General features: G+C 53.4%; 1 protein-coding gene across 1 annotated transcript in view; it reads right to left on the bottom strand.

The window, feature by feature from the left end:
- The window catches only part of EPHA10 (EPH receptor A10), a 43782-nt gene that overhangs the window by 7559 nt on the left and 15894 nt on the right, over positions 1–20329 (bottom strand). Inside the window, exons 4-13 of the mRNA XM_075773911.1 lie at positions 16310–16465; positions 15202–15543; positions 9184–9308; positions 7296–7458; positions 5787–5895; positions 5480–5535; positions 3913–4038; positions 2154–2339; positions 1330–1391; positions 1018–1221 (exon numbers count right to left, since the gene is read on the bottom strand). Coding sequence (XP_075630026.1) covers positions 1018–1221; positions 1330–1391; positions 2154–2339; positions 3913–4038; positions 5480–5535; positions 5787–5895; positions 7296–7458; positions 9184–9308; positions 15202–15543; positions 16310–16465 — 1529 coding nt within the window. The remainder of the gene's footprint in view (positions 1–1017; positions 1222–1329; positions 1392–2153; positions 2340–3912; positions 4039–5479; positions 5536–5786; positions 5896–7295; positions 7459–9183; positions 9309–15201; positions 15544–16309; positions 16466–20329) is intronic.

Genomic DNA, 20329 nt, shown 5'->3' with positions numbered 1-20329 from the left:
GCCCGTGCCCTGTGCTGGGACACGGGCACCGGTCCCTGCAGGCACCGCACATCAGCTGCTGCCTCCTTGGCACTGCCCGATGCTCCCTGCAAACAGTAAATGCTCATTTGATTGAGGAATCAATGCTCTTTAAAATATTAATGCCTGGTTAATGTGATGCGCTAACAGATCCAGCTGATACAGGGTGGCTGCAGGGTACCAAATGAAATACGTCTTATCGCTCTGCAGTTAAAGACGCATTGATGCACCCTTAAGTGAAACGTGCCGCAGCGGTGTGTGAAAGTGGGGAGGGAGAACCGGCTCCAGCAAGGGGCTGCGGGGCCTTGGGGGCCCACGGGTGCCTGCCCAAACCAGGGGGGCAGGGGCAGCTCCCCCAGCTCCGCACCCAAGTGCTCCCAGGCAGCTTCTCCAAGCGCAGGCAGGCACTCACTCAGGAGACACGCCGGCCAGCAGAGCTGACAAGGCATGAGTGTGAATCAAGCAGGACTTAAATACTTAATTGAAAACCATGAATTTCATTACAAGTGATAAAACAGACATAAGGAACCCTGAGGCTGCCAGAGCTGCCTCCAGCGACCTGCCGCCTCTCTGCCACTTTGCACAGACGTGCGGGAGGGCTGCGGCCAGAGGAAAAGCGGTGCTGGACGGCTGCTGTGCAGTTCCCTGGCTAAATGCATTTGATTCCTAGCTCAAAATGAAACTTTCAGGACGCAGAGCCCACATTCATACATGAGGAAGGAAACAGGAGCCTAGGAAAAATACTGGTTCTGGAATAGGATTGCTATATGTCTTATTAACTCTGCATGCAGAAGCAGGCTGGCTTTGGATTTGATCCTTATTCAGCATTCAGAGCAGGCTGCAAACCTCTCCAGTGACACCGGGCCCCAGTCCAAGCGCTCCTGGCCATGGCCGTGCATTGCAGCCAGGGAGATCCACCTCTGCAGAGGTTTTGTAGCTGTTCTGTCAGCATTTTGCTTTCGGGGAATGTTAACAATAGAATTTGGAAATCCAGCTTACCATGGTGGAGAAGATGGTCTCCATCTTATCTTCTTGTGGTCGTCTGAAACCAGTTATTTTGCAAGCCAGGCTGCTGTTCACAAGGACTTTGTGGGCAGCAAGGCTTTTATGTATGTAACCCATCTCTGCCAGGTACTTCATGCCAGAGGCAATCCCCTGCAACATGCAAAGGAGCTGAGTGGCCGTGAACTGCCCCTCGTGTTTCTGTAACAAAAGAGGAAGAAAAGCCAAAGGTGAGCAATGCCCAGATCAAGGGGGCACACCAGCGGGTGGCAGCCCCCTCCAGTTACCACCGGCTCCCAGAGCACTCACCCTGAGAAAAGAGTCCAGCACTCCATTCCCCATGTACTCCATCACTATCATCATGGTACTCCCTGCACGGACAGACAAGGAGCACTGCGTGAGTCCTGCCCGTTGCTCAGGCAGTTCTAACGCTGCAGGTGTTAGAAATCCAGGTGCTAACCTGCAGCGTGGTCGGCCCACACTGCCTGGCTACTAAGGGAGACAAGGACTGTATCTCAGACAGTGAGCAGTGGGTCCGAGGCTTTCCTGTGGTTCCCACCTGGGAACCCACTGGACCCAGTAGCAGATGCTCCTTTTATCAGGACACTGAATCACATCACAAAGGAGGACATCACTGCTCAGTGAAAGCAAAAGCAACCTGCTCAGCCCAAGACTCAGGACAGAAATACTTCCTTACCTAATAAAAAGGCTAGTTAAAATCAGCACACGTGCTCACGTTTCTTTGGATTTACATGAATATCCATTTAACTACAGCATCTGCAGACTAGTTCAGCACACACACTCCCACGAGAGCTGCGAGCAGTCAGAGTCATCTGTTTTACTGACAGAACCTCACTTCAATTTACTTTTATTAAGAGTGCACAGTTTTGCTGCTAAGCCAGTCCTAGTACCTGGATTTATTAATCTAGCTGTAAGCATTTTATTAATCATCAGAATGCTAAAACAGCTAATACATGAGGAAACACCTGATTTCCAGAGTGCAACAGTATTGCACCTCCAGCACCAGTTCATCACTCCAAAGTAACACTTTGAGCACGTTGCCTGCACAGGAACCTTCCTCCACTGCGCGTGGCTCAGGCTGCCCGGCGTCGTACAGCCCGGGACCCCCTTACCTCTGGTGATGACCCCCTCCAGGCGGATAACGTTGGAGTGATCGAACTGGCCCATGGTGCACGCCTCCGCCAGGAAGGAACGCTGCTGCTTCTCCGAGCACCCTGCCCGCAGGGTCTGGATCGCCACCGGCAGCTCTCGCTTGCTGGGCAGCTTCAGGCATCCCCGGCAGATTTCTCCAAACTCTCCTGCGCAGCAGAGAGATGAGTTAAACAGCATCCACAGCCACAGCAGGACATCCCTCACAGCTCCCTTCTAGGGGGCATTTTCTTTGCTTTGGGACCATAAAGTGCATTTCTGTAGCACGAGTGATGTGTCTTGCTGTGTAGACAAGCAAGATTTTCCCATCGTTAATCAGAGGATTTGCCAAACCATAAACTCAGAAACACGTGGAGCTGCAAGTTTCGCCCGCAGAGTCTGTTTTACCATCTTCCCCCACCTTTGCTGAACACGTAACCCTTCACACAAGTTTAGCATCAGCATGTGACACTAAAAACGTGTGATAATGCAATGCAATTACTCCTTCCTCTTCCTACACCTCTAAACCATTCTCTCCCCGCTCTGCTCAAGAGCGTATTGCGCTTTTTCCCATGAAAAGAAGATTAATGCCCAGCCACCGAGTTCATGCTCCCTGGGCGCGGCCCATTCTGCTTCCCAGCTCGGCAAGGTCTGCTTCTCACGGAGCAGAGCACGGCAGGGCCAGGAGGGTTTCTGCAGTCTTTAGGCAGAGCTTCCCACTCTGCACAGCCACGCGCTTGACAACAGGAGCTACCAAATTCATACATAAAAGGCCAACGTTGCCTTTACAGGAAAGAATGTGTAGCTGTGAAAATCTTTATTGATTTGAAAGCCAGGTACTTGTTAGGTCAGCAGTAAGACAAACGCACTCCCAAAATCCTCATGTTTAAATGTATTCCTGACTAATTTCTTTCTAGATTTTTCAAACACCAATTTGCCTCTGAAAGGTATGTGGGAGCAGTCTCAGCTGCTCTACTCAGCAGCTACAAAGATAACCTCCTCTTCTCCTCCGTGTCCTCTTCCCTTCAACACTGTCCTTTAAGCTGGTGAGCAAGCCCTTCCCTCCTTCCCTTCCTCCACCTCTTCTTTTTCTGCAGCTGAATTTATCTTTAGGAAAAGAAACGACAAAGAGTAATCGTGTTTCTCATGTTCTGGCACACATTAGCGATTAAGGCTCTAGGGCCCAGTGAGGGAATTTTAATTTGCTTCTAAGTTTTAGGCAGTGAAGTTGATGAAAATCAATAAATCATTAAGTTCACATATTTATAAATAGTTTTCACGCTGCTGTCAAACTGCCCAGATGCAGATAATTGCTGATGCTTTCTGCTCCGTGCCTCACTCAGTTGGCTGTACTTAGTGCCTCAGAAAAACAAACGGGAATGCGAAATCAAGCTCCCGAACAAAATACTCACCAGCCCCACTCCCATCTCCCCGCTCCCAGCGTGTCCCCCCCCAAACATCAGCAAGAGCAGAAGTCTGTGGCGCTGACTGTGCTGGAGGACGAGGAGCTGCCTTGGGAGATGCCGGCAAGGTGGGCAGAGCCCGTGGACAGCGGCGGGAGGGCCACCACGCACCCAGGCACCGCGGCACGGGTAGGACCGCAGCAGCGTCACAGCACCACCATGGCCCCGCGTGCCAGTGGCGAGAGGGGAGCACTCCGGCTGGGACACGCGCAGCCCGTGGCACCGCTGCTGCCCCGTGGCACAGCCACCACCGCAGAGGGGCTGGCGAGGAGGAACTTGCCTGTCCCAATGATCTTCTCAATTTTAATACTAGCGTTATCCAGCTCTTTGGCGAAGAGGTGCACGGCCTGCATGGGGTCTTCGCAAGTGTCTGGGTCGATGTACGTCCTCCTGGTTGGTATTTTAACTGCAGGAAAGCAGGAAACGGACAAAGGATGCGTGAGAAAGGCTTGGCAGAGCTCCTGCCCGTCTGTCCCGGGAAACGCTCTTGCAGGTTATCCACCTCAAGGTCTGCTGGCAGGACTAACTCGCCACCTTTTTATAAGTAAAGCAAAAGACTTGGCTTTAAGGTTGCTAGGAAATTTCTTGTGGGATTAAACGAACGTAATTGCTCTGCTCCACTGCCACAACCCTGGGTTAAAGGAGAGCAGCTCCTTCACTCTAGTGCAGCTCACTCCCAGACTGAGCCTATCTGCCACTCGTGCTAATCCTCGAGTATCCAAATCATCTCCATTCCTGAGACCTCCAAGAAGATAATTATAATCATGAATAACAGCCATGTTCCAGGTCCCCTCGATTAGTAGCATGGGCAGCAAAATACCTCCCACAGGCAGCAACCATCTGCTGCACGGCAAGCGACCCTGCCTGGGGAGCACGTCCAGGAGAACCACGCGGAACGAGCCTGACCTGTTTGCAGCAGCCCCTGCAAAGCTCCAGGGTGGAAACAGCCGCCCACTTGCTGCAGCTTCCTCAAAACCCTAATTCACGTTTCCTCAAAACAAACAGCCAAAACAATGGCCGAAGCACATGAGCTCGCCAGGCCCCTGCTAAAGTGCTGCCGCGTCTCCTCTCCCTGGGCCCGGCAAGGACGATGGCTGTTTTGCTTGGCCCGTCCAGGACCAGTGCATGGGCACACAGCAGAGCCCTGCTGTTACCACCAGACTGCTCCGGGAAGGGGTCACACCACACAAGGCTTCCCCCTTCCACCCTGGCTCCATTTGTCTTCCTGAGACTGGGCAACTGCTCTGCTCCCCTTGCCCTGCATGGAAAATCTTCGGCAAACTCCCAAGGGCGGCTCAGCAGCACGAGGCCCTTCAAAGCCAGGTGAAACAGCCAGGCTGCGTCCAAGAAACATGCGGGGTCTGCTGCTCCGAAATGCTTTGGGGAGCAAAAAAGCATGTGTGCCCTTCATGGGCATATGCCGGGAATCAAATAAACTCATCAGTCCTGACATCTGAATTTCCTTTGACAACTGTTGTCTGTAAAATTATTGCTGCTCAATAATCAAGAGCGGCCCCAGAAAACAAAGCTGTATTCTCATGTAGCCATTCATGAAACACTGATGGAATAATTCATACAGCCTGTGGAAAGCTGAAAGCATTCCATCTCCTTTGGCGTGGCAGTGACCCCTGTGCGGGAAGGACGGACACTGGCTTATGAAGCTGTCAAGCCCGCCATCCCTAGAGAGCTTCACTGTGCTGAGCTCTTGCTCTGGGATAATGTGGGATGACAACACTTCAAAAGCAAGAATTCAGGGCTGCTTTGTCGGGAGCTGGGTTATTAATAGCAATAAATACAGTGATCCGCACACAGTTGTACCAGCCACAGTGGCCACAGGCTTCACTTACAATGGAAGTAGAGCTCCTCGTCCCCGTCCTGGCTGGCTTTGCTGTACCCACACTGCCTGCAACGAGAAGGAACACGCACGCCATTGTCTGGGCAGCAGCCTCTCGTTGGGTATAAAAGCCTCAGGTGGCAGCGCTCAGGAGCCCAGCCCCACGGCACGAGGCCCAGCAGGCCGCACAACCCAGGGCCCACGCTCAGAGCCAGAGCGGCCCCGTGCTCCCGACAGCCCCTGCCGCGGGGGCTTCACTTCGGCCCTCCTCCCCTGCCCCAGCCCCAAACCTCCTCGGTCCCTGCCCCGGCTCCGCTCACCTCCTCCAGACCATCACGCCGATCACCATGGACACCAGCACCGTCAGCCCTGCAATGGCCACCACCGCGATGATGAGGACGGGGTTCTGCTCGCTGGAGGCCACCGTCACTGCGGGAGGGAAGCAGAGCCGGTTGGCGACGCGGCCTGGGGCAGGCCCAAGGCACGGAGCAGCCCCTGCCGCTCCTCCCAGTGCTGGCCCGCGTCCTCCAGCAAGGCCGTGGGACAATTCACTGCAGCACCCAGCTGCGTTTCACCGTCCTCACGACAATTCACATTCTGGTTCAGTTTTAAAAGCTTGAGCTGGTGCATCAGACCAACGTGCAGGGCAGCGCTGCAGGTGCGGACGAAGCAACCCCAGCGCTGCCACGCCGGGCTCCTGCTTTTGTTAATCAGCGCTGAGGAAAGGTTTCTGTTTATCAGAGGGACATATTAAAATTTATGGCTTACAAATAGTTTTCCTTCATCACATTAATCCCTTCCCTTCCTGCTTTTGCAAACAGGGGTATTAGAAAGCTACATTCTATATAAAATTTTTATTGGCTTCAATTCATTCTGAAAATGTCTTCTGTGTGGCAAATGGATGCAATTTAAAGCCCTGTTAAACACAATCTGTGAGAGTCGTACTGAGCCAGCCATCTCAGGGCTTTCTTTCCTAGCCAGGGCGGGTTATTAAGCTGAAGCCCTACCATCCCTCCAAGCTCTCTTTTAGTCAGTGAAATAAGATGATTCTGGACTACAGTTACAAGTGGAAACTGTGAAAAGGAAAAGCCCCGGTAAATAACACTGATGCTGGCTGACCTTATCCAGCCAAGCGGCTAACAAGCCAAGTGCCTCGTGAGCCAGGATGGCAGCGGGGTAAGCGGTCATCTCCTACCTGGGGTGCACACCCAAGGCCAGCCGGACCCCCAGGCTGGCCTTGCCTCCTCTGCCGCAGCCCGTGCGGCCGGCCACCCCGTCTCTGCAGCGCCCGTGGCAGGCTGCACAGCTTGACAGACCCAGGCAGGATCGTGCCCTCAGGGACCGACACTCACTCCCTTCCAGCATCTGTTTGGTGGCCCCAGGGAAGGGACCTGGCGAGATCCGTTCCAGCACCAACATCACGCCAAGGCAAAACAACCCCAGTCGCTCTGGCTCTGCTAAGCATTTTCTTGGGCAATCTCAAAGAGCAGAGATTCCGCTCCGTCCCCAGCCCCTACACCAGAGAGGAGCCAGGGCCTGGCTGCCCTCACTGATGCTGCGCTGAGAAGAAAGAGGACAGACACCTCCAGGACAAGCTGACCAGCAGTAGCAACCTTGGTAAAATCAAATAGGAAAATGCAATTAAAAGCAAGTCCTGGGAAGTACCTGCTCTTAGACCCGGAGCGGCAGAACCAGAGGAACAGATGCTGCTCCACGAAACCAAGAGGATCTGGGGCAGAAGCGAGCAGCAGCATCCCTGTGACTCAGCTCAAAGAGCCTCACGTCTGCAGGTGTGTGTGTAAGAGATGATGAGCCTGGCCAACACTTACACTCTGCCAGTGTCTCCACTTCAATACTAGGGCTGTAGTTTCCATAGTCCGGCGAGGAAGATGTCCGGATTTGGAAAATATAGAGGGTGCCAGGCTTCAGGTTATTGACCGTCACGGCTGTTGATGTGGTTTTCACAGTTGAGTAACTTTGATCTCTCTGATCCTGTGAAATAATGAGATACCCAAGATCTAGCTGGACTGACAGCTGCGCCACGGAGCAGGCACAGCACAGCTGTATCTTCGCCTCTGGGTCCCATCAGGACAGTCTATTTAAACATAAAACCTTCAACAGAAAGAATACATTTACTAGATGTGTCATTAATAGAAATGACATGGAAAGGTCACATGAAATGGCAGATGGAGCCAGATGATGGGTTACGAAGACAGGCAGAGGACAGGGTGGGTGGTGGGGAGCAGCTGTGCCACCCCGCACGGCTCCTTTCCTCCCACCTGCCCCTGTGCTGAGGCTTGGCTGCTGGCACCACCTGGCCCCTTCCCGCTCCCCTGCTACAGCCGCTCGAGCCCCAGAGTAAATACACATGTATTAGCACACACTGAGTAACCAAAGCCAGCAGGTGCATTTGCCAACAGTCCTGGTCCCTGGGATTTTATTCCCTTGCCCAGTGACCTACAGATCCCTCTGCTTCAACTAAGGGACAGCGTGACGGGCAGCCCCCCTCCCGCAGCCACTGCCGGAGGTGGTGAAGGCAGAGCAGGTTCTGCCCAGCCAGGCGGTCAGTGGGATCGCTGGGCGTCTCGTGCCGCTTTCACGTGCCAGAGCAGCAAATCCCAGTGCCTCTGCTTCCCGTGGCTTGCAAAGCAAAACAAGCCCCAGCCCTCCCACCAGCTCCCGCAAAGCTTCCCAGGCTTCTGCACATCAGAGATCATTTTCTCAGCCACGTCGGGTACTTCCGAACAAGTTCCCCAGTGAAGAAGAGGCCAGGGCTGCCACAGTCCTGGACCAGGATTATCTGAGGCCACTTTCCGCTGGGAGAGGGGCCAGGCTGTGTCCCCCTGCCTCAGCACCTACCCCCCTCTTGGATCCCACGCACGCGTGCTGCACCCTCGTTATCCTGGGGACCAGCCCCAACGAGCATCCCAGCCCCACGATCTGGTGCGGGCAGCAGCAGCCGTGCATTGCACCACTGCCAGGGACGTCACTCAGAAATGTATTTTCCATTTGATATGCTTTTCCACTTGAATCTCCATAGTTAAAGTACAGCTTTAAAAGCAAAGATTAGGAACTAAGTTGATTTTCATGTCAGCATTGAGAGCCTCATTTCAGTGAATAATTGCTAAACTATAGTTTGAATTTCCTACCCGAGCAGGACGTTTCCTCATTTCACATACCCTGAGTATCTTGCTGCTGCAGCCCATTTGCACAGAAATTACCATCTCGGGCTTCAGCGTTCACCCTCACCCACAGATTCCTCCTTTCATATCTATCAGATGCTGAAAATCACATTAATATGAATCAGCTTCAAGGTAGCTTGTTTCTAAATACAGAACGCCAACATGTCACCTGCACAGTTTGCTTGACATGTAATCAGTTTCATAACGAGCCTGAGCACACACAGATAAGGTAATTTGCGGAACTGTGTCATAAACTGCATTTATTTTGATTTACAGCATTGTCCCTAGTCTCTGCCCACCAGTATTTCTTCTAAACTTGTCAACCCACCACACCTGTCAAACAACAGCTATTTTTAAAATTAAGAGACTGTCATAAAAATGCTTGCCTGTGTCCCCTCTGGCATGGAAGACCACTCTCAGCTTACCGAAGTCACAGGTTTGGTGGCACTCAGTCCTAAACCAGTGAGGACCACAAGGTCCAACACTTTCCCAGAGAGCAGGCTATGAGTATAGGCGTCATCTCGTCGAAGCCTACCTTCTCGTAGTACTTGACCTCATACTCGGTGCCGTTGGCGGTTGGGAAACCCGGCTCCTGCCACGACAAGGAGACACTCTTCTGCTCAACTTTATCCGTGCGGATGTCAGTGACAGGAGTCGGCGCTGAAAAAGCAGAGAGGAAAGCAGCGGGTGACCATGGTGCTGCCGGCGGCAGCGCGCCCCACGCCCTCCCTGCGGCCAGCAGCACCCAAACCCCCCACGCCCGCTCAGCACAGCCTGGAGCAGAGCCCCGGGGACACGGCCAGTGACACTGCGTGCCACCACACTTTGCTTGCTTTGGTTCTGAACAGCCAAGTTAAGTGCAACCAGGAGATGACACCTCGCAGGGAATTTTATCTCTATCCTCACATTCATCTTGGCTGCGAGTCCCATGTCAGCACGAACACGTTCTGCTGTGGTTACTCCATTTCCACTTCGGCCCTGTAATATCGCAGTAAAAACTTTAAGAATTTAAACAGCTGAAGAGCACGCTTCTTTTGCAGATACCAGTTCCCTCTCTCTGAATCAGGATTGAAATAGGGCAAACTCCAAGCTGGTGATCATCCAACGGGAGACGACGGTAAAAATACAACAGCTTTGTAATCTGTGGGCAGCTAGTAACGCTCTGACCGAAAGCAAGCAAAAAAATCCAAAAAGTACCCTCTGCCCACGGTGCTGCGGAGGGGTCTGAGCACCGTTCAGACAGCTGGGAAGACAGGAGAGCTTCTGCCCTACCCGCTGCCGAGCACACAGGCTGTGCCCCAGGAGGTGGCTGTTTATTTCGAGTTAGCACATGCTTCACACTGAATCTTCCTCCCTGGCACGTGTGCTCCCATTTAGTTCATCTCACTATGCAAGATGCACTTGCCAACTATTCCCATGTTAACCAGGTTTGGCTCCAAACGAGCTGACTTCTCCAGCACGCGGCAGGCAGCTCGCTGTCCCCAGCTATCCGCAGGCTCTCCGCCCAGCGCTGATGCCTTTGCTGTTTGCGGCAGCAGAGGAGGGTCTGGCTGCGTTACCCTGCTACGTTCATCGCCGCTTTCCCAGAGCCTCCTCCGTGCCACCTCCTCCTCTGACCACCTTCTCCTGCCTCCACGCCGCTGAGCTGCACTCAGTGCCCGTACAGCTTCTGCAGCTGACAGGCAGCGGCACTGCCTGCACCGGGCTCCCCGCCTGCGGGCAGCATCCCAGCAGCTCTTCCAAAAGCCTCTGCCTCCCGCGCCAGCAGAAAGCCAGCTGGACCTGTCAGACCGTCTGCAGCATCTCAGGAGCCAGCCAAGGACACGGCATCCCCTGACTGCCCAGAGCAAGGCAGCAGCGGCTCAGTGATGATGATCTGCCCACAGCCAGGGTATTCACCAGCAAGAGCATGCTTGGGACGTGCTAGGACATCGGTGTCTTTGCTGCAGAGGATGCTGTTCAAGAAAGACACTAAATATTTTAGTAGGGAGACTAAACTTCGTACCTGGTACCTTGATAAAAGCTTCTATTGGAGCCCCTTGTTCTGCTTTGGGTTGATCAGAGAGAAAATGAGGATTGATTAGAAAAACTGACCTCCTCAGTGGCAGAACATGCCAAGTACGGTCTTCACAGCTGTCCTGGGGCAGTGCCACAAGCTGTCCTGGGTGGGGAGCAGAAAGTCTCCTTTCTGGACGAGGAGGAATGGGGAATGGCAGAACAGCCTCCGTAACTGGCTCTGAGCAGCCCAGCCTGCCCCCAGCAGCTGACAGCCTGGCTGCGGCTGGGTGGCACGGTCCCAGCTCAAAGAAGGGTGGTCCCCGGGTCACCCTGGTAAGCACCAGGGGCCTGAGCACACCAGGGTGAAGGGGCTGCAGTGACCGATTCACCCGTTCACACCAGCAGCCTGGCAGCAGGCACAGGGAAAGCTGCAGGGGGAAATCGGCTGTTCCTAGCTTGTCCCGCTCCTCCATCAAATCACGGCGTTTGCTGGACCCTGACTATCCCACAGAGACTCCTGTGGAGAGGAACAAGTCCCTGGAAAGTAAACTTAAGTATCTGTGAAATTTTGTATTTATTACTTAGCTCATTAATCTTTGCTGAAGAAAAAAGTCCTCCTGATGTTTTATTCATGATGATTTGCTCCTTGATTCCAAGTCCCTTCGGCTTCTGCTGAAAAAGCAGCACTCGTGTGCGGCAAAGGTTCCCTTCCTCTGCCAGAGACCTTCAACCCCACCAGTACCAGCAAGAAGCCCTGAGCCCTCCTGTGGCACTTCAAACGCCAGTGAGTACGGCCAAATTTGCACCAGTTTGGCACACTTCTGCTCTGAGCCCTGCAAATTGCTCCTTATTTCCACTTCATCAGAGCCAGGTTTAGGCTGGCACAGGCTGTAATATGGCAATTGCTGTTGGGAAGGAGTGGTGACAACGTTTTTCACGTGTGTTTCAACCAGATGAAAGAAAAAAAGAAAAAAAAAAAAAGAAATATTCTTCACCTCCTTCATCAGTCTTGCAAACACATACTGTCCCACGTGCACACACAGAAACGCACACGGGCACGCTCGCAGCTCTCATCGCTGGGACAGCGGGGTAATGCCCACAACGAGCCCGCGGCCTCTGCACGAGTGCATGTCACCGCGTGTTTTACGAAACGACAAGTGATACAGGCAGCCCAGGCCAGCCTGATACTTTACTTGGGTTTTGCTCCTGTAAACTAAGTTAAGTGCTCCTTGCTGTTTTATATGCTTCTCATCAATAAAATATCACACAGATGCCCTCCTGTATCTCTGAATCTAGCAAACAGACTGAAGAAACCTGAACAAGTGATCCTGACTGTTAACAAAGTCATTGGAAAAATCGCAATCTCTTAGTGACGGGCTGCAGAGCAGAAGCCATGGTACATGTCAGAAATGCAGGCGCTAGCCTCAAACATGTTTAAAGGCATTAAAGAAAATCACACAGACTATAAAGCATTTCACACTGTGGAAAAAATGTGTTTCCCATCAATATTTTAAGCTCCCCTAACATTGCCTCTATTCTGAAAAAGCAAACATTAAATTATTCAGCACTCTGCCTGATTTTATAAACTCCATTCTGTTGTATGTGGGTTTAGTCCTCTTAATTAACGAGTGTACCAGCAGAAAAGGCATAAAACTAGGTGTGGGCACCTTCCCTCCACTGAAGGACCCGCTGCACCCGAAACCCGAAGGGGACCCTTAGAGAGGGACGACAGTGGGTGCTTAAAGACGGAGTTGAATCAAGAGTGCCTGCAGGTCCTTCCTTCCAAACTGGAGAAGCAGCCTCATCGCTTCCTGTGCAGCTCCCCCAGGTCTGGTTCTCGCTGCGTGGAGGACAAAGACCCCACGAGCACAGACCCCCACCCCAGAGCTGGCTCGTCCTGTGGCCCCCCCACCCCTCCCGGCTGCGCCGGGCTGGTGTTGCCGCACCAGCGGCAAGCGGGCGCAGAGAAGTCTACATCAGAGGACTTAACTCGGCACAAACCGCTTCTCCACAGTCTCAGAAAGGAGAATGCATTTCGGCACTGGCTGCATTATTAATCTGCAACAGATTTAAAAGCCCTTTAAGATAGGAGCCGATCCCTGCCGGGAATATAAATGACATCGTCCCAGAGCGTACATTTACATAGCTAATGCAGCTCTACTCCTGCAGGTAAACAGCTCCGTTCTCTCCTCAAACACTTTTATTTAGTCCCATGCTGGGGCCAGATTAAAAAAACCACAGTATTAATTTTGCCTCCCGCAGACTAAATAGCATCTTTTCTTTTCCCCTGCAAACACAATGAACAACTGCTAAATCCCTCTTGTGACTGCTGAAGGGGAAGGGCAGTGCAGAGGCTGCACCCAGAGCTGCATTTAGAGGAGCAGGGATCTGACAGCTAAATAGGGTCTCGTTTCTTTGTTTAATTTTCCCTCTGAATCTACATATTTGCAGCCAGAGCTTCCCTGCTGCTGCAAATGACTTCCAAGACCATCGCATCACAGCCACCACCAAGGAAGTCACCGCTGCTTCAGGCGTCCCTGAGCTCTCCCTTTCTCCTGATCTCCAGCCCCATCCGGCACTTCTGTGATGGGCTTCCACGACGAGGGGCTCCAGGGCTGGAGACGGCACGCTCTGCAGAGCTGCTCCGCAAGCCGCCCGTGCCAGCCGTGGCTCCACATCCTGCCTGCACCGCTGCCTGCCTGCACCGCTGCCTGCACCAGGTCCCCTCCCGTGCACAGCTCTCCTCGCAGCGGGGGGCTCTGCCCGAGAGGGGCGTTACAGGCAAACTAGACCGAGAAGCCGCATCCCCAGGAGATGACCTTCTTCCCCTCTTCGCCGACAGGCGCGGGTTAAACATCGCTGTCGTTCTTGCCCCCAGTGCCCAAGCGAGAGGAACTGGGCACCTGCGGAAGGAGCGGCTCCAGCCCAGCACTGCCCCGGGAGGGGACACCTTCGGCAGCAAGAGATTCAAGTGTGTCAAGAAACTTCCTGATCCTCAGCTGCTCAGCTAATTCTGAGCCACCATCTGCATCCGGAGACTTGACAACTCGACAAGAGACATTGATTTTGAACAGATTACAAGATTAATTATGCCATATTCTTTATGCATATTTCAGTTCCTTCAGGAGTACGCAGTGTGGAGTAAGGGGTGGAGATTCCCATTCCCCCAGAAGAACAGCAGTATTAAACAGACGAACGGCTGAGGCATGGGCTGCCAGCACTTCACTCCCTACAGAGGCACTTGCTGCCCTTACTTGGCCTCTTGTTGCCAGGTCAGACCTGAAGCTCCAGGCGAGGAGGCAGCTCCTGAGCACCGGTCCCCTGACACCAGGCGGGAGCCTCTGGAGGAACGGCTCATTATTAGACCTCGTCAAGCTCACCCCTCCCCAGCTTGAATGCCGGCTCAGGAACAGCCTGAGCTCAGGAGACAGAAGATCTTCCCAGAGCTAAATCCATCCTTGAACAGCAAAGATCCTAATGAGGAATGACACCTCCGCTGAAGAGCAGTCTGCGGCACAGCATCCACCCAACAGATTCACAGGAATTATTACATGAGGGAAGAGAAAGCAACAACACACGCAAAAACATTTGATCAAGTGGTGGGAAAATTATTTATAACAAGATCAAAGTTTAATCTCTTCAGATGAAATTGTTGGCCAATTCCTGCCAAGAGGTACGTGAGGATCATCCGTCTCCATTAGCTGTGGCTTGGCAAAGGGTTTTCATGCAAATTAATAACGTAACAGCAGAGGAACGGACAAGGACACAACAAGCCAGAGCTGTTTTTTCCTTAGGCACAGCTAACAGCCGAGGAGGGATCAAACCCCCCCCCGGGCCGGCCAGGGGCCCCGACCGCGCAGGCAGGCTGGGTGCTCGCTTCCCCTCACACGGGGGAACAGGAATGCAAAACGTAAAGTGGAAGGGGACGCTTACAGTAAGAAATTGTGTCACAGACTGGCACAGAAGAGAGAGATTAAATACAATTTTTGTTTCCAAAGGATACCCAGTATTCGAATTATCTATTTTAAGGAGGTTTTTTTTTTGAATGGGCTGAAAACGTTGCTCTTCGAAGGTACTTTTTTGTGATTTGTAAATTCGAACTGCAGCATGATCACAGAGCAGGCTTATCCCTTTGGAGCCCGGGCTGTCACCACGCTCGCTGTCACCCAGCTGTGAGCCAGCGCAGCGCCGTGGGACACAACGGGGCACAGGATCCTCCAGCACAGCCAGCTCCTCGCCTCCCCTTGGCAGTGCCGCAGATCGGTCTCCATCTCCCCCTCCTGCCTGTGCTGCCCACCGCCGCCACCAGAGCAAACCAAGAGGAAACGGGGCACTGCCATGGCGTCGGGCACACAGAGCCCGAGGACGGTGCCCATGCCACCTCCAGACCCCGCGTCCTCCTGGCAACAAAGCCGCAGAACCGGCCGCTGAGCAGACCCGTACACCCCAGAGGTGACACACGACTGTAAGACAGCGCAGGCAACTTTGTCTTGGTGCAATGGAGGCGAGGAACTGCTCGCCTTCAGTGGTCGTGTGTGCTACGTGGCAGCCATACCTGCGAGGCCGGTGGAGACGTTGACCTCAGCATACTGCTGCCCTGACAGCGGGCTGACGCCCGAGACGCCATTGACAGCCGCCACGCGGATGGTGTAGTTGACATGAGGCAGCAGGTTCACCAGGGTGACGGTCCGGTCCACGAGTCCTGTCTGCTGCGGCACGAAGCCCACACCACTGCCACACTGCTCGCAGCGGCCCCGCAGAGATGCCGGGCAGCGGCCACACCACAGGCTGTAGGTCAGGTCGTTCCGGCCGCCCGCGTCAGCAGGAGCACTCCACTCCAGGACCAGCGACGACTGCCGCAGGCTGTAGACCAGGTTCCTTGGGGCAGAGGGTGGACCTGAAAGCAGGAGAGTGTCTGTGCACAGACGCTGGGACAGCCGGGCACTGCCTGGGAAGGAGAACGAACCCACGGGCACAGCAGCAGCACAGGCACCAGGGGTGGAGCAAGAGAGCTCGGTCCCAGGCAGCCACAGCACGTGGCAGCGCAAGGGGACGTGGACACACGGATGCACGCAGCATGGTGCGGACCCCAGACGCTGGAGGGACACGCCACACACAGCAAGCCACAGCTCACGCAGCACACGAGAAGCACCCGGCCAGACCTGGCACCTCCCCGGGGTTCAGAGCCCTGCTGCTGGTCGGACGCCGCCAGACACGCTCGCTCTCAGGCAAAGCAGGAGGGTTTTTCATCACCATGCAGGCAGCTCTACGGCATCCATCACTGGAGTAGCTGGGGTCCAATCCAATTAACTAGAGGCCATTTAATTAAAATCTGTGAACTATATTGACTAAATGACTGTGCCCTAGCTTTACCGGAGAGTCTGCAAGCCCAACCGCACGTCTGTCTCATCAGATTGCAGCCTCAGCCTGCGAGCTCCGTGGCGTAGGCCCAGCCCCTCCATCCCCTCCCCACCGCAGCAGGACCCCCCAGGGACACGCGTGCCCAGGCGCAGTTCCCGTGGGCCAGCACCCCGTGCTAGCAGGGGGGGGCAGCCTCGGAGAGCCTCCCGGGCCCCCGCTGGGCTCTGCGCTGCGGGACAGATGCAGCGTCTGGATCCCCGTTCCCTCGCTTTACAAAGAGCCGCCATTCCGGTGAGACGTACGTGTGCAGGAGGCAGATGGTGGGTCTGATGGGGACCTGGAGTAGTTCTTCTGGCACGAACAGAACGTGGAGGCTTCCTCATGCGTGAAGCTGTGCTCAGGGCAAGGAGAGCAGAGAGGAAGACGGAGGGAAAGCTTGTAAAATCCAGGAAGGCAAGCTGAAAAGACAGACAGGGGGAGTTATGGGAAGAACACCACAAGGTGAATTGGGGGACACATTTGATGACTGCATTTCCCCCTTTCCTGGGACATCCTTTGCCTGCCACTGGCCAGCCAGTATTACCCCCCAAGCTGCCTTCCCTGGGCACCCGCGTGATCCTGGCACCGAGAGAAGCGCCTTTGGTTTGACCCAGAATGGACATGTGGGTGCTGCAGCTCTGCGCTAAATTCCAGGCTGAGGGACTCTTTGAAGGGGCAGGAGGAACGGTCAGGCATCAGCTGGAGCAATGTGTGAAGGGAGCAGGAGGTTCTGAGGGACATGGGGGGACGAGGTGGCTGCAGAAAGATGCAGGATATGGAAAACACGTGGCTTAGGGTTTAGAGCCAAGTGAGCAGAGCAGAAATGACACAGGAGCCACAGCAAGACTCAACAACAACCCCAAAAGGGGAGGAATATTGAAAACGGAGAAGTTGGAGACCTCACCAGTCACCAGAGTTTCGTACGAACCCAAGCCACACGGCCATGTCACCAGCAGCTGCGTCTTTATCACCGGATTATACAGCAGTCGCTGCAGGCAGCGAGGTATGTACTGAAGTTAAACAACAGAAGTTTGCTTTTATACACCATCCACAGGCTTCCCTTACCCTCTGAAAAGCACCTTTGATACACAAACAAGTAATTCACACGCTGGTCAGGGCTTTGCTTGATCTTTACTACGAGCAGCATGCAGCCTACAAGCAATACCCCTAGCAGGACACCCAAAAGCTAGTTCTGCCTGAAAGACTTAGCGGTTTACAAGAAGAACAACAAAAAGGCTGCAAAACTCCATGAAGCAGTTTGTAACAGCTTCAGTTTGACCCAAAAACATCTGAAAAGGAAGCAGCCTGCAAACAAAGGTGTGTCTGTCATTGCTGGGTGCCCCGCACGCACCTCCTGCCCGCCTGCGCAGTGGTCCCTCGGGTCGGCAGCCCCTCGCGCTGAGGGTGACCCCCAGCAGGGCCAGGAGTTTGTCTCAGCTGGATTTCAAGCCAAACAGCAGCACTCATGTTTGGCTTGGCTGCTTCATCGTCTTGGTGTGATGCTGCTGTCTGCTGTCCCTTCATCAGCTCCCTGAATATTTAAACTTAATCACTTGTAAAGTTCCTAGATGAACAGCTCCACTAACGCAGTCCCCTCTCTTGTCATTTTTAAGGAGCTGGCTGCTGAGACTGTTCCTTTTAAAGCAGATTATTCCAGTGCACTCTGGTTCATTAATTTTTAGCATGATATGAAACTGGCAGCTACAGCTGTGATCTGAGGACAAAGCACTAGACATAGCACAGGGCAGAGAGGATCCTTCCCTGGGATGCTGAAAACGGGTGAACATTTAAGGGGAGGTTATTCCATCTACCGCAAGGTCTTTAGAAATTCAGCTCCCTGCAGTCACACGCGGGGAGGGACCGCAGCATCGTGGCTGAGGTTTGTCCTCCCAGCAGTCCCTTCCTCCCTGGCCGCTGGCGCACGACAGACAGCGGCTTGGCAGAGCTGGGAGCAGCAACGCACATGAGATATTTTTGCTTTTCTTACACAACAGATACAGCCTTTCGAGAGCTGCCTAAAAGCCTCGCTCCTTGCCAGACAAGATCTTGTGCTGTCACGTCCCCCAACGCAAGCAAAGCCGGCAGAAAGCAGCAGATTTGGCCTCCTCAAGCCCATTCCAGTCATGCCCAAGTAACGAAGAGAGACTTCCTTCTATCTAGAATAGAAGTTGCAACTTTCCAACTGACGTGGACTCAACCTTACATTTCCATAGCAAAACTGAAGAGTTAAATTGTTAAAATGGAGAATAAAAAAAATCCAAAACTTTTAAAAAATGAGGGAATCAAAATTAGCCGATTATTCCTGGGCCCCTCTCGGTTGCAGAAAAGACAAAGCATTTCAGCACACGCTGCGGTCGCCCAGACACGAAGCGCAGCCTTGTCAGCGGGCTCTGGCCAGCTGAGCTGCTGACCGAGCTGGACGTCGGGACCCCGCAGCGGTCACCAGAGACGCGCAGGAGTTTGTCTGCCTGCCCTGCCTGCGATGCTGCCACTGGGCGAGCCCACCCGCGTCCCAAAGTCCCTGTTGCTCTCCCTGGCTGCAAGGGGAGCCCAGACACCTTCACCGGCTGTCAGGGTCTGCCGGGCAGCTGGAGCATCCTCTCCTGGGAGGCGATGGAGGAGGGATTTCTAGGAAACTATGAGTTTCTAGGAAGAAGAATTGATGTTTGCTCCTCGATCTTGCAAACTCTCAGCAACAACTGCTGCCAGTGTGGGACTGGAGAGCCTGCGGTTCTGTCTGCACCTCTCCTGTCTCACAGTCTGCATGCTTCCCATACCAGATAAAGCTAACCTTTAAAAGCACGGGCTTGACAAACACAACCGAGAAGATTAAGACAGCGAGCCACAATGCATAGTAAATGTCATTCCCTACCTAGGGTGCTAGATAAAACCGGAAAAATCAGCAAATGTTTAAATTACTCCCAAAACTTCCAGCTTCCTCTTTATATTTGAGAAACCAAACAAAGACTAACGTTACAGTCATATAACGGAGACATAGTTCGCTTTCTCCTTTAATTAGGCAGCACTGACCACAACACAGGGCAGAACCATCACCAGCGGCCCGCTGAAGATCCCAGCGCCCGCAGGCACGGGGCACAGCCGCTCCAGAGAGCGGCAGCCTGAGGGCACACCCGACCACAACGATTTCAACAGAGAAACCCAGCACGAGCATTGAGCACTTGGAGGTCTCTGCCGAAGGAGTCACCGACAGCGAGCCGAACACGTGCTGCGCCCATCCCGAAGAGGCAGAGAGTCGGCAGACCCTCAGATCCCGCTGTCCCCAGGTGCTGGGAACAAAATTTGAACTTCCCCAGACACTTGAGCCTTTGCTCCCGGCGCTGCAGAGAGGTGACATGACCGCAGACCCAGAGCCGGAGGGCACGGGGAGACGCGCACCCCGAGAGCGGGGATGGGACGGGGGCTCGTGGGCTTCGGGGCTGCACATCAGCCGCAGCCTCTGTCTGCTGCGGCTCCGAGCATCCCTCCCTGCGGGTAGAAGCCGATCTCATTACGGCATCAAAGCCTGACGCTGGAGCGAGATTCCTGCTTGCACCCTCTGTCAGGTGGAACAGAAAAATCAATCTTGTTTACAAACTTGATGGGACCTGAGCACTAAACCCAGAGCATGCCGCTGCCATTCCTCGGATTTAAAGGTGAGCCTGACGGTCACATAAATTTGATACCTCGTCATAGGAAATGGAATGTTTTCAATTACAAGCATCTTTCATGCTGTTCCTCCCCGATTTCTAATCACTAGAAGTAAGTTTACAAAAGCATCTGTCAGAAGGTATGTCAATTAATAACTGTACAAAACCCCTCAATTTGCATTTCCCAGAAACAGGCACCACGACCCTGCGCGAGCGCGTCCCTGGGCACAGCTCAGGCGGGGGTGGGGGTTACTTGTTCATTTTGTTCCTTGGCTGTCTGAATCTTACACTTGAGAAGAACAAAAGCACCCCAGCACATGTGATGCATCATGTGTGCGGCTCCGTTTCTTTTCTCAGATAAACTCCCACCCTCTTCCACCTCATCCTACAAGTGTTTTTCTTGGTCCCCAGCTGGTTTAGGTGTCCCTGTTATTTCGCAGTGCTCATTTTTGCAGTGGGTATGTGACAGCTCTCAAGAGATCAGGCCATCAATTTATGGAATGAAATTCTCTTTTTTTGTACACTATTTTCTATCCTGTCCCTTGTCCTCTGGTACTACCGCAAGTTAATTATTAAATAATAAAATTCAATAATACATTCTCCTAGAGCCAAAGAGAAGCAGCTGGATGGGTCAGA

Source organism: Balearica regulorum, chromosome 22 (assembly GCF_011004875.1).
Source record: "Balearica regulorum gibbericeps isolate bBalReg1 chromosome 22, bBalReg1.pri, whole genome shotgun sequence".
Taxonomy (NCBI): Eukaryota; Metazoa; Chordata; class Aves; order Gruiformes; family Gruidae; genus Balearica; species Balearica regulorum.
Note: the sequence above shows the minus strand (reverse complement) of the source record. Positions and strands in the feature narration are given on the sequence as shown.